This window comes from Leopardus geoffroyi, chromosome A1 (genome assembly GCF_018350155.1).
Source record: "Leopardus geoffroyi isolate Oge1 chromosome A1, O.geoffroyi_Oge1_pat1.0, whole genome shotgun sequence".
Lineage (NCBI taxonomy): Eukaryota > Metazoa > Chordata > Mammalia > Carnivora > Felidae > Leopardus > Leopardus geoffroyi.
The window spans coordinates 140,679,514-140,693,012 of NC_059326.1; the positions used below are offsets into that span (position 1 = coordinate 140,679,514).

General features: G+C 40.9%; 1 protein-coding gene across 4 annotated transcripts in view; it reads left to right on the plus strand.

Moving 5' to 3' along the window:
* IQGAP2 (IQ motif containing GTPase activating protein 2) overlaps positions 1-13,499 on the plus strand; it is a 298,032-nt gene that overhangs the window by 185,160 nt on the left and 99,373 nt on the right. For 3 of the 4 annotated variants that reach the window (XM_045496003.1, XM_045496013.1, XM_045496004.1), the window contains 2 exons: positions 2,487-2,647; positions 8,034-8,158. In XM_045496003.1, coding sequence (XP_045351959.1) covers positions 2,487-2,647; positions 8,034-8,158 — 286 coding nt within the window. Of the gene's footprint in view, positions 1-2,486; positions 2,648-8,033; positions 8,159-11,230; positions 11,291-13,499 lie in introns of those variants that run through there. The other variant, XM_045496022.1, reaches the window with a different exon arrangement.

The window sequence follows — 13,499 nt, forward strand, 5'->3', positions numbered from 1 at the left end:
AACAGATTGCACACACTAAATCAAGCAGAAAAAGTGAGATCAAAACATACAGCATTGTCTAGAGGGTTTTTGGTAATAGGAATAAAAACAAGTTCTGCTAAAAAAAAAAACTTCTATAAATGTTTGCATGAATTAAAAATAAAAGGATATACCTTAAAGGGCTTGGGTGGGAGGATTTTTTTTCTTACTCTTGATTATCAAGACTTCTCATTTTCTGAAAAGAAAGATGTTACTTTATAATGAAAGAAAAAGAGCTTATCTTCTTAAGTTGCACTTAGGTTCTTTCATTAATAGTTCTCCCATGCCAGCAGCTTTGAAGCCCAAGGCTACTTACGCTCAGGCCTAGTGATTCATTCCTAACTGGTCATCAGTCAGCCTGTGGTTGTCCAGCCCCATTTCTTCTTTTTCTTGTCCTTGCTGCTGTAATACCACATTAGATACTTGTGGGCACTTCACTGGAAAGGGTAGAGGAGGTGGATCTCAAGTGATTTCATTCTGCTCTTCTGTTTATAATTGTATACCTTCCTTACATGTTAAACGTGTAGTTCATGTAAGAAATTTGGATAAAATTTGCTTACATGCTCCCTATAATAACCTCCTTGCTGTTTGCTTTTGTTACTCTAAAATCCATTGCTGTGAGATACCTGTGGAGATCCAGAAAGCTATAATGCATTTAATATAAATATTACATTGTATACATTAAATACAGAAAATATCCTAAATGTAAATATAGTTGTCAGCTTTTTTCTATTCATTTGATGCTCCCTCTATGTTCCTTCACTATGATGGAAGAAGTAACCCTTTTGAAGTTGGACCAAGTTAGTATAAAATTGTTAAAAGGAAGAGAACAGGGGCGCCTGGGTGGCTCAGTCGGTTAAGCGGCCGACTTCAGCTCAGGTCATGATCTCGCGGTCTGTGAGTTCAAGCCCCGCGTCGGGCTCTGTGCTGACAGCTCAGAGCCCGGAGCCTGTTTCAGATTCTGTGTCTCTCTCTCTCTGACCCTCCCCCGTTCATGCTCTGTGTCTCCCTGTCTCAAAAATAAATAAACGTTAAAAAAAATTTTTTTTAATAAAATAAAATAAAATAATAAAAGGAAGAGAACATTTAAGGGGGAAGGTGTTCTAAAGTGTAAGATGGGTTGTTTTTTTTTAATTTATTTGAGTATAGTTTTTTTTTTTCAATTTTTTTTAACGTTTATTTATTTTTGAGACAGAGAGAGACAGAGCATGAACGGGGGAGGGTCAGAGAGAGAGGGAAACACAGAATCCGAAACAGGCTCCAGGCTCTGAGCAGGTCAGCACAGAGCCCGATGCGGGGCTCGAACTCACAGGCCGCGAGATCATGACCTGAGCCGAAGTCGGCCCCCCAACCGACTGATCCACCCAGGCGCCCCGAGTATAGTTTTTTTTTAGGTTTATTTATTTGTTTTGAGAGAGAGAGAGCGTAAGCAAGGGAGGGGCAGAGAGAGAGAAGGAGAAAGAGAATCCCAGGCAGGCTCCACACTGACAGAGCAGAGCCCAGTGAAGGCTTGATCTCATGAACCAAGAGATAATGACCTGAACCGAAATCAAGAGGCAGACGCTCACCCAACTAAGCCACTTAGGTGTCCCTCATTTGAGTATAGTTGCTACACAATGCTATATTAATTTCAAGCGTGCAAGACAGTGACTTGAGAAGTTTATGCTCTGCACATCACAAGAATACCTACCATGAGCTGTATTTTTTTTAAATAAGCCAAATCCAGAATTATAAATCCTACTTACATTTACCAAAAGATACACTTCACATTTCTTCAAATATTCAGGACTCAGAGTATATTTTAAATATTCTACCCAGTTATTAAAGAGTGACTCAGACTAACTTTTTTGGAACTAGAATTGATACTCTTGCCTTAACAATTGTAGTTTTTCTTTCTGGGGTTATAGGTGAAATTCTCCCCTCTTTTCCTTACTCTTAATTTAAACTAAAAATCACTCCCTAAAATCTTAACCTCACACCCTTAGACAGTGACAGCATTGTCTAATCCTTCACTTAATTATTTGGTAAGTCTGAGCCTGTAAGCAGCTAATATAACTGGCGGGAATCAATTATGGGAATGCACATGTTTGTGGAATCATAACCATTGGTTGCCATTAACTCTGTCCCCAAAATGATCAGCTAAGGACAACCCGGAAGTCTTCACCTGTTCTTTAAAGCCAGTGACAAACAGGTAGCCAGTGAGCCCTCTTCCTCCTGGGTTCTCAAAATCTTTAATTTTTCATTGTTCTTTGAAATATGCATTCTAGAGGTGCCTGGGTGGTTCAGTCAGTTAAGCATTCAACTCTTGATCTCAGCTCAGGTTTTGAGCCCATGATTGTGAGTTCAAGCCTCAAGTTGGGCTCCATGATGGACGTGGAACCTACTTAAAAAAAAAAATGCATTCTAAAACCCCATCACATACATGAGGTGTGTAATTTGGGAAACTTATTGCTTACATTTTTCAACAGAACTACTTGGCCCACGAGGAGCTCTTGATTGCAGTGGAAATGCTGTCTGCCGTTGCTTTACTAAACCAGGCCTTGGAAAACAATGATCTTATGTCCGTGCAGAATCAGCTCAGAAGCCCAACAATAGGCTTCAATAATCTTGATGAATCATATGTAGAACGGTAAGGGAACATCTTCCAAATCTCCTTTTTAATGCAGAAATGTGTGTTTGGCAGATCTTGCATATTAAAGATGTGTTCTTTGCTGAAGAATTCCCTATCTCTGTACTCATGTTCTTAAAAGCTAGTCTACTTTGTTTTGAGAGTCCTTCTAATATGCGTCCTTTTTTACAGCCTTTCTTTTAGGGGGACAAAGAGTCTAAAAATGATCACATTGTGGCTTTGATTGATTTGTCATTACCGAAGATTATTGGATAGGCTAAAAATAAAAGAACTATTGAAAGCATACCTTCCCTTGGGCTTCTTTTGGAGACAACTGAATGTAGAAGAGTTGGAAGGAACTTTAATAACCATCCAGTCTAATCTTCTTTTGTTTTACTGATGAGAGAACTAAACTTGGATTTATGGACGTACAGTTGGGCAGTTGAATCTCAAACCCTGTTCTTTTTGATTGTTAAGCCAAAGGAATCCTGAGACCACAGTGGATCGTGTTAGTGGATAACAGTCTCAGTTTAGCAGCTTCCATTTCATGTTTCTGAAATATGCTGCTTGATAGTATAAAATGCTATAGCAGTTCTAGAGAGAAAATTAAAGGGCCAGAATAAGGAGCCCATCAGAGGTTCTGTAAGACAAAGGTCCCAAGTTAAAAGGAGTGATTTTCTGTCCTGGATTCTTGGTAGCCACTAGGGGGCGATGTCTGCATAGATCTTGACAAAAGCTCTTTTCAGGTCCTGATTCCAGCTGGAACTACTTAAATAGGTAGATTGGGTAATTGTCTTGGATCGTGTACTTTGTTCAAGAAAACTGAAAAGACTTTAGATTTTTTTTAAATGCTTTACCACTTGTCTGTGGAGAGAATGGCCCCAAAGCGGTAGGACGGAAGAGTTTGCTTTTTAGTCTTCTTGGAGAAACTGATGCTCTTATTCTGCATAAATTTGGCCACCTGGTTAATATAACTCTTGAGTCTGTTACCAAGGTAATTTATTTCCACCTCCACTATTTCGAATGGCATCATTCTCTTCCCCAAGCTTAGAAACCTCAAGTTCAACTCATTTTCCTCAGCCCTCTGCTGCCTTGTGCTATGAACAGCCTGCTCATCTCCTTCCCTGACAACAGCCAGTCTGGGGGTGTTAGCTCTGTCAAATGTCCCCATTTCCCAGCCAGTACCTCATTTGATTTTTCACCTTTACTTCTGTCATCACTTCCAGATTGGTCCTCCTGTGTCTTTTCTATCCTCCTCATTTATTCTCATCTAACCAGTCTTTGCTGCTTTCCCTCAGTGCTTAAGTGGAAGACAAAGCTGGTCACTCCTTTATGAAACATACAGCCCTGTGGGGCTGTAATGGGATGTCTTGGTGAGGTAATTGTCATGACTGTCCCACCCATTGGGCATCCTGGCCGCTGTCCTCTAAATAACCGTGCTCCCTCCCTCCAGATCATCCACCTTGATTACGAAAATTCCTCACTACCTCCCCAATTTACAAATGACCTGTTAAGGAAATGGTCTCACACCCCATTTGAAAACCACTTTTACCCCTGTGGTTTTCTTTTTTTTTTTTTTCAATGTTTATTTATTTTTGGGACAGAGAGAGACAGAGCATGAACAGGGGAGGGTCAGAGAGAGAGGGAGACACAGAATCGGAAACAGGCTCCAGGCTCTGAGCCATCAACCCAGAGCCTGACGTGGGGCTCGAACTCACGGACCGCGAGATCGTGACCTGGCTGAAGTCGGACGCTTAACCGACTGCGCCACCCAGGCGCCCCATCCCCCTGTGGTTTTCAACTTGGGCCTACAGATACAGCCTCAGAGTTCAAGTATTCTGTATGGGAAACTTTGAAAATTTGCCCATTTTTAATAATCTTTTTAAAGCTTGACTTAAGCACTTTCTGGGCCAGCTGGATGACCAGTACCAAGATGAGATTTCAAGGTCCCCTTTGGTTCTTGTACTGACAGCCCTCATTGATCTTCTCAGTCTCAGCATTTTACTTGCCTGGTCAGCTTTTTAACTCAGTTCTTGGAAACCCGAGTTCACAGGTTTTCACGATGAAGAAACGTGGCTCTATCTGGGCCTCACCCCATGCTTTCCCAAGTACTTCATAGCACAGGGGCGTGGGGCAGGGCAACCTTGATGAATCAGACAGAGTGTCAACCTATTTACCGTGGCTTCCACCCTTGGGCTGTGGTTTCCCAGAAAGACTCATTTGTCTAATTCTCACCAAAGTGCTGTCTAGTTGGTATTGGCTCTAGGCATATGTTGTCCCGGATTAATTGTTCTAAATGTAGCTGTGGTTATAATGCTCTCCATTTGTTTCTTGTTCTCATCTGAATTAAGAACATACTCCTCACTGTAAACATGTTGTTCTGACCTCAGCTCTCGGCCCAGCTCTCCTTGTGTTTTGCACCTCAGCCAACCTGGATCCTAATACACTGTGGACTTTCTGGCCTGCCTGCTGCTCTGCATGGTCGTGTCCCCACCGGGAATGGAGTGCCGGTCACCCCTGTCCTGGCACACTCCCGGAGCTGCCTTCCATAGATTATGCTTTCACAAATTATTTCCGTACTTCTCTCCACCCCAGCTAATGTCATCTCTCCTGAGAACTAGCATTCTGTGGTTAGAGGAACATAGCACCGGAGTCACACATACTTGAGTCTGACTCTTCATAGTCTTGTCTCCTCATCTAAGCACAAAAAAAAAAAAAAAAAAAGCAAAAACACTCACTCTGCATCTGCAGAACAGTTTCGAAGATTAAATGCTTGGTTTGATGCCTGTCTCGGGCAAGGTGCTCTACCACTAAGGGTTTCCTCCCACTTCTTCCTTGGAACTTCGTTATTTCTACTCTCCTGGACTGTCTCTTACGACCTTTCTTGTGCTCTGCTTTTATACCCTGTTGGAGTTTCTGTCTTCTTAACCCCTGGGCTGAAAGCTCCTGCACCTTGTTCATGCTCACAGCCCTGCATGCCTGCCACAGGCCTTGCCACGTTGGTTTCATGTTAATAATCATTGGCCGAACTGAATTGGGATTGTAATCCTCTTGGAGCTTCAGAAGTCTGTTAGAAATGCAGTATTACTGGTCTGCCTGTAGCAAACAGTGAGGAGAGCTCAGAGAGGTGTGTAGGGAAAGGACTCGGATCTCTCTGTGAGGGTGAACTGCAGAGTATTTCTGTGGTTGGTCCCTTAGTACCGGACACTCATCCTCACATGGAAAAGCCAGTGGAGTTCAGCTGCATTACTTGTAAAATCTCTTCCTTTTGGCCATCGTTGATTCATTTTGTTTCTAAAGAAACTACGTGCAATTCTGGGATTTTTTTTCTGCATTCCTCCTTAAGCTTTCTCATTTTATTCCCATCGGATCATCATTTAGATGTTAAGCATGTGAAATGCCCATGGGGATTTCGCACTTGCTTACAGAATGGTCTCTGTCTATAAGGGGTATTAACAACTGCAAGTTGAAGTTTATCCATTTTGTTATTGTCTCCAGTATTTATATATTGCTAGTGCAGCAGAGTGTTTTCCTAGGCTTATAAGGAGTGGTAGGGTGAAAATCTCAAACACGACAGTTAGCCAGTTTCAGGCCTGAATTTAGTAATCCCTCATTCGGTCACAGATAAAGGATCATCGCCACCACTTCCTACACTGAATGATGTTTTTCCCTCTCAAGCTACACTCTGTAGGCACTCTGTGCGCCTTTAAGCATGCAGAATTTTGAGAAAATTGGTCACAATCAGGAAAACAATTTTTTTCAATAGTTTGTTTATTTGGCAAGCGAGTGGTACTCTGTTAGTGCAGAACCTAGCATGGGGCTCAAACCCACAAACGGTGAAGTCGTGACCTGAGCTGAAACCAAGAGTCAGACACTCAACTGACTGAGCCACCCAGGCGTCCCAGGAAAACAATTTTAAACTGAACGTGATGTTATTGGGGCGCCTGGGTGGCTCAGTCGGTTAAGCGACCGACTTCGGCTTAGGTCATGATCTCGCGGTCCGTGAGTTCTAGCCCCACGTCGGGCTCTGTGCTGACGGCTCAGAGCCTGGACCCTGCTTCAGATTCTGTGGCTGCCTCTCTCTGACCCTCCCCTGTTCATGCTGTGTCTCTCCCTGTCTCAAAAATAAATAAACGTTAAAAAAAATAAAATAAACTGAACGTGATGTTCCTTTTTTTAACCTCTGCTGTTAGCAATCCAAAGATGCTATTCAGAAGTCAAAATGCATAGTGAATAAATATGTATGTAGAAGACTGATCTTTATTTCCATGGTGCAATGCGAAAGCAAACTAAACTATTGAGTTTCTTTAGGCTAGAGTAGCTCATGGTAGCTTACGGTTGCAACATTGGTTCTGTGATTTTTAACTGGGAAAATTGTTGAGAAATGACAGTTTCTTAATATATCAAGGTGGATAATTTTTTTTCCCTAAAATTCCCCAACCAAGGCAAGTAATTGAGGTGGTTGACCAAACTCTGTTTTCCATAGTAAAGAGGGTCAGAGGTCAGAAATGAGGTATAAGAGTGCCGTGGCAGTGACTGGACACAGAGGGAGGTTTTTCAGTAGGTGCTGTGGAGCCTTACGAAAAATGGACAGGTGAGGAGGGATTTTACAATATTCTGATTCAACCCCTATACTACCTTATCAAGAAAATGTATACTGAAAATGTGTGTTATTCATCAGGGTTTCTGGAAGGAACAAGAAAAATAATGAGAAGGGTTGAGAACCATGGTTGAGAACCATGGTAATTCTGAATTTTATCACATAAAACTTATCTGGGGGATGCCTGGGTGGCTCACTTGGTTAAGCATCTGACTCTGGATCTCAGCTCAGGGCTTGATCTCAGTGTTGTGAATTCAAATCCCACGTTGAGCTCCATGCTGGGCTTGGAGCCAACTTACAAAAAAATTACCTACAGCCTCAACAGAGTCAAAACATGCAAAGGCAAGGAAAATTAGTAACTGAGGGGGAAGAAAGCAGTTTCGTAGAGTTGAGGACTTCAAGGGTTTTTTTGTTGTTTTTTTTTTTTTTTTTTTTTTTGCTTAAGTTGGGTACAAGGTTGGATTTTGAGGTACTTTCATTAAACAGCATTTGTTTCCGATTCTGTGTCTCCCTCTCTCTCTGACCCTCCCCCGTTCATGCTCTGTCTCTCTCTGTCTCAAAAATAAACATTAAAAAAAAAATTAAAAAAAAAAACAGCATTTGTACATAAAGCATCTTTAAGAAAACAAATGTAATATAAGTGAGGTTGTTGTATGTTCACAGAAGTGTGAAAGAACATTTCATGTGTCTTTCTCCTTTTTAACCTTATAGCATCTACTTTTGGCCATGTGCCAAATTTGAGATGCACAAAATGAACAAAGAGTGAGTGTCTCTGATTAGTGTTAATGATTCTCTTCGCTTCCACAGTTACACAAATGCACTATTCACCATGAAGCTGGAAGCCTTATCCCAAGGGCAAGAGAATTTAAGCTGGAATGAAATTCAGAAGTGTATAGATATGGTGAATATTCAAATTCAAGAAGAAAACGATCGTAAGTATGGAACACATTCCTTCTCATAGTATAATGAGCAACTAAGGTTTCTGGACTACTTAGTTCCCTAGATTAGGAATGCAGAAATTTGCTCATGGAGCCCCAAGAGAGCACTCTTCCCTGATACGCATGTGTATATATAAATTTTATGCCTGTAATACTGTGTCACCGTATATGCATTACAAAGCATACATAAAAAGACATAAAAGGATGGGATAAAAATATGTAAACAGAAGTCCTCATGTTTTCTTATTTATACTTCACAGGTGAATACTCTAGTTAACTCAGTTTTTAAAATTTTTTTGAATGTTATTCATTTTGGAGAGAGACACAGAGCATGAACAGGGGAGGGGGAGACAGAATCTGAAGCAGGCTCCAGGCTCTGAGCTGTCAGCACAGAGTCCGACACAGGGCTCGAACCCACGAACGGTGAGATCATGACCTGAGTGGGAGTCGGATGCTTCACTGACTGAGCCACTCAGGTGCCCCATAACTCAATTTTTTAGATGCTCAACTTTATTTTGATCTTTTATTTGGGCTTTTTTTTTTTTTTTTGAAGTTTGAATATGTTCCTACCCTAAGAAGAAATTGGAATAGAAACTAACTGTTGCTTTAGGATCACATACCATGATTGATGATTGACTGTGTATCTAGAAATTATGAGCTACCTGCGTGCAAATGGACAATCCCAAGAAGATATGCTCTGAAACATGCTTTCTTGAAGATACACTTGCCTCCTTATCATTTGCCTCTTGCTTGCAAAAACAGAGTGTGGAATCCAGAGCTCTGTAACTGAGCAGTTAGTGTAGTCACTGCTTTCCTGTAGCATGAACTATCAAATTCAAGTTCCACGTGGTCTGTTTCATCATAAAAACAAACTAGCACCATCATCTTTGGCTTCCTCTGAGCTCTTTGATTTGTCAGCAACATTTAGATTAAGATCGCTGATGTCCGTGACCTCCCCTCTGTCCTCCATCTTTGACCTATAACTCATTCTAAGTTTGCTGACCGAATAGGCAGATAGTTCTCTCACACGTTTAGGCTGTTCTGGTGCGTTTTGGTGAGGTCTTAGGTCTGGTGTTCTAAGGCAGAATCTAACTTTGGGATAGTAAAATCCCTGTTGAGATAAAAACATATGACTTTGTTATTTAATTGCATTTGCATAATCTGCTTTGCTTTCTTTACTCTTTCCTTTGAGCCCTGTGCCCAGCATCATGGCAGGGTTTGTGTTGTTGTTGTTGTTCTTCTTGTTGTTGTTGTTGTTATTGTTGTTAAACATCTTACTCTAGGTGCCTAATAGATAACATGTATTCAGATATGCTGCCTTGACATCATATTCACAGATGGGCCACTGTTACACATATATCCAGGCAGTTTCTTCATTTTGTCCTTTTTAATTTCTATAAATCTAAATTTCCTCTTCTCTGACCACACAGCCTGCTGCTGCCTCTCTGCGTGTCCTTGGAGACATTTTGGAATCCCTGCAAACGGACAGTTCGCACACAGCCCACTTAGCTTTTTTCTGACACGTTGCCTTGGTCGCTGGTGGTTCTTGCCAGATGTTAGTCAAGAGGGAAGCACTAATGTGAGCAGATGTTTGATATCGTCTGGTCTGGACGGACACTAGTGTGTGTCCTGTTACAAAGTTCACACCCCCAGCCCCCTGCCCTCCTGCCCTGCTACTTGACTCCCAGCTGCACACTCTTGAGTTTCCTGCAGCAATTGTTTGAGTGCTTTGGCTAATGCAATTCAAGAGGAGGACTCCTCTGTTTCGGTAAGCAAAACTAAGAATCAGGTCCCATCTTTGTTTTCTCATTTTTTCCTAGTTCTTGCTGGCAATACCCACAGTCCAGGCCTTTGGTAATTTCTATATGTGCTGCTTTTATGGCAAAGGTGCATTAGTTCTCGGTGCTAAATGGTTGTACTTTTACTCCCATTCTGGACGTTAATTAAAAAGCAGGGTGGAGGATGCCATTTTTGTTGCAGACTATCCAGTAGAGCTTTTGCTTTTTTTTTAGGAAAAGAAAAACAAGTACCATTTGTATCACTTAAAAAAAGAATGGCTTTTTGTTAGGTGGGTGTTATATCTAAGCAGAAATATTTTTGGATTGGTATCTTTGGATTGGTATGGATTTGTTTGTATAGGCATCTACACTACATGTATTTTCCATGGGCTGTACGTCACATGGCTGTTATCATATTTCCTTTGATTATCATGTCATGAAGGGCATATGCCATAACCACAATAGTTATTTCAGAGACTTCTTTATCACATTTCCTTTCTAGAATTTGGAGAACTCATTGCAGAATATATAATTTCTCTGTGCTTTGGTTTGTTTTATTAGGTCACAATGAGGTATTTTTGTTCAAAGTTCTTGAATTCTTGAGTGTGATTTCCTCTGTTTATGTAATTGTTTTAAAAGCTACATAAAAATATACACCATTGTGAACAGACATAAATTGCACAGTATAGTAATTAAACCACCCCAAAGAGCTAAGGATTTTTCATGGACACCTTGAAAGTGTTTTACCCTTCCCACCCTGCCCCTGCCACCCACTTCAAGGTCTAATCCTGTGTCTGAATTGTGATGTGGATAAGGTACCACAGCTAATGGGAAATGCTAAATGTGGAAGGTGCATTTAATAGAGAAGATGCTAAGTGCATTTCCTCAGACTTGGAGGCTCTGTTGATTTCTTCCTGGAAAGTTCACTTTTCCTGGTGGAGCCAGAGAGGAGCATCAGTTTAACCACATAGCCAAAACAAGGTAGTTTTGTTCCTTTGAATTTTTGCTTTTTTAATTTAGTAGGTACTTGTCTTTGTAGGTTAATCATCTGATATCTCAAATGCATGAGCTGTAAGAGAGTATCCACTGTCTCACTGGAATAGAACATTATAGTCTCTGTGATGGTTTAAAGAAGTGGGTCATGAACTGGGGCTCAGCAATGGGATTTTCCCTTCTCTTATAAACAGAGGAAGTGATGCGCATGTGCCCTGGTGGCTTCTGGGTAGGTCTTACATGTCCTGGGAGGTCATTCACTATGACCTCAGTAGCTTGTGTTCTTAGAAACATACCAAACAAAAACTTAAACAAGTGGTTTCAACCAAGTCAGCTGGAATGCACTCAGTCCCAGGTGACTGGCCATTAGGAACACATATTCTCTTTCTCAGACATAGTTCTGTTAAGATCATTTTTGGATGGGGTGTTTAAAAGTATTTGGAACAGTCTACCGAAGAGACTTCATGTCCAGGGAATGATATGAAGTATCCCATGCTCTCCAGGTTGTAACTACTACAGGGTAAAACGATAATACCTTGTATGTGGATAGTACTTAGACTTTCCTGAGTTCTTCCAATGTTTGCAGATCATGTAACTTGAGTGTTAGGGAACTATTTTTGCTTTTTCTTCAAACATGTTTAAGTGTTAGAATCTAGAATAATTTCTGGCCTTTTAGACCATCCCTTTTCTTCTACAGATAAATCTCTTCATTCTTAGCGTTTGAATATCAGGATGAAGATACTTCTTAAAAATTATAACTACTTTATTCCATAGCATGTCACATTTGTAAAGTGACTTATGATTGTGTTTGAAAAAATAACTGACAGAATGAGAAATAGTGAGTTTGGCTTTACGAATATTTATTTTCAAAACTTAGTGCTTGTTAATGTTTACCTTCTTTCCTAGTTCTTGTACATCAGCACTAAGCTGGGAAGTGCAAAAACCCCGTTTGTGTGTGTGTGTATATGTGGGTGCATATACAGTTGACCCTTGAACAGCGTGGTTTGAACTATACGGGTTTTTTTTTTTTTTAATCAGTAGAGTACTCTAAGTATATTTTCTCTTAGGATTTTCTTAACATTTTCTTTTCTCTGGCTTACTCATTGTAAGCATACATATTGCTTGACTATGTTATTACTGAGGCTTCCAGCCAGTAGTAAGCTCTGATTAGTTAAATTGGGGGGAGTAAAAAATTATACCTGATTTTTTTCAATATATGAAATTTATTGTCAAATTGGTTTCCATACAACTCCCAGTGCTCATCCCAAAAGGTGCCCTCCTCAATACCCATCACCCACCCTCCCCTCCCTCCCACCCCCCATCAACCCTCAGTTTGTTCTCAGTTTTTAAGAGTCTCTTATGCTTTGGCTCTCTCCTACTCTAACCTCTTTTTTTTTTTTTCCTTCCCCTCCCCCATGGGTTTCTGTTAAGTTTCTCAGGATCCACATAAGAGTGAAACCATATGGTATCTGTCTTTCTCTGTATGGCTTATTTCACTTAGCATCACATACTCCAGTTCCATCCACGTTGCTACGAAGGGCCGTATTTCATTCTTTCTCATTGCCACGTAGTACTCCATTGTGTATATAAACCACAATTTCTTTATCCATTCGTCAGTTGATGGACATTTAGGCTCTTTCCATCATTTGGCTATTGTTGAGAGTGCTGCTATAAACATTGGGGTACAAGTGCCCCTTTGCATCAGTACTCCTGTATCCCTTGGGTAAATTCCTAGCAGTGCTACTGCTGGGTCATAGGGTAGGTCTATTTTTAATTTTTTGAGGAACCTCCACACTGTTTTCCAGAGTGGCTGTACCAGTTTGCGTTCCCACCAACAGTGCAAGAGGGTTCCCGTTTCTCCGCATCCTCTCCAGCATCTATAGTCTCCTGATTTGTTCATTTTGGCCACTCTGATTGGCGTGAGGTGATATCTGAGTGTGGTTTTGATTTGTATTTCCCTGATGAGGAGCGACGTTGAGCATCTTTTCATGTGCCTGTTGGCCATCCAGATGTCTTCTTTAGAGAAGTGTCTATTCATGTTTTCTTCCCATTTCTTCACCGGGTTATTTGTTTTTCAGGTGTGGAGTTTGGTGAGCTCTTTATAGATTTTGGATACTAGCCCTTTGTCCGATATGTCATTTGCAAATATCTTTTCCCATTCCGTTGGTTGCCTTTTAGTTTTGTTGGTTGTTTCCTTTGCTGTGCAGAAGCTTTTTATCTTCATGAGATCCCAGTAGTTCATTTTTGCTTTTAATTCCCTTGCCTTTGGGGATGTGTCAAGTAAGAGATTGCTATAACTGAGGTCAGAGAGGTCTTTTCCTGCTTTCTCCTCTAGGGTTTTGATGGTTTCCTGTCTCACATTCAGGTCCTTTATCCATTTTGAGTTGATTTTTGTGAATGGTGTGAGAAAGTGGTCTAGTTTCAACCTTCTTCATGTTGCTGTCCAGTTCTTCCAGCACCATTTGTTAAACAGACTGTCTTTTTTCCATTGGATGTTCTTTCCTGCTTTGTCAAAGATGAGTTGGCCATACGTTTGTGGGTCTAGTTCTGGGGTTTCCATTCTA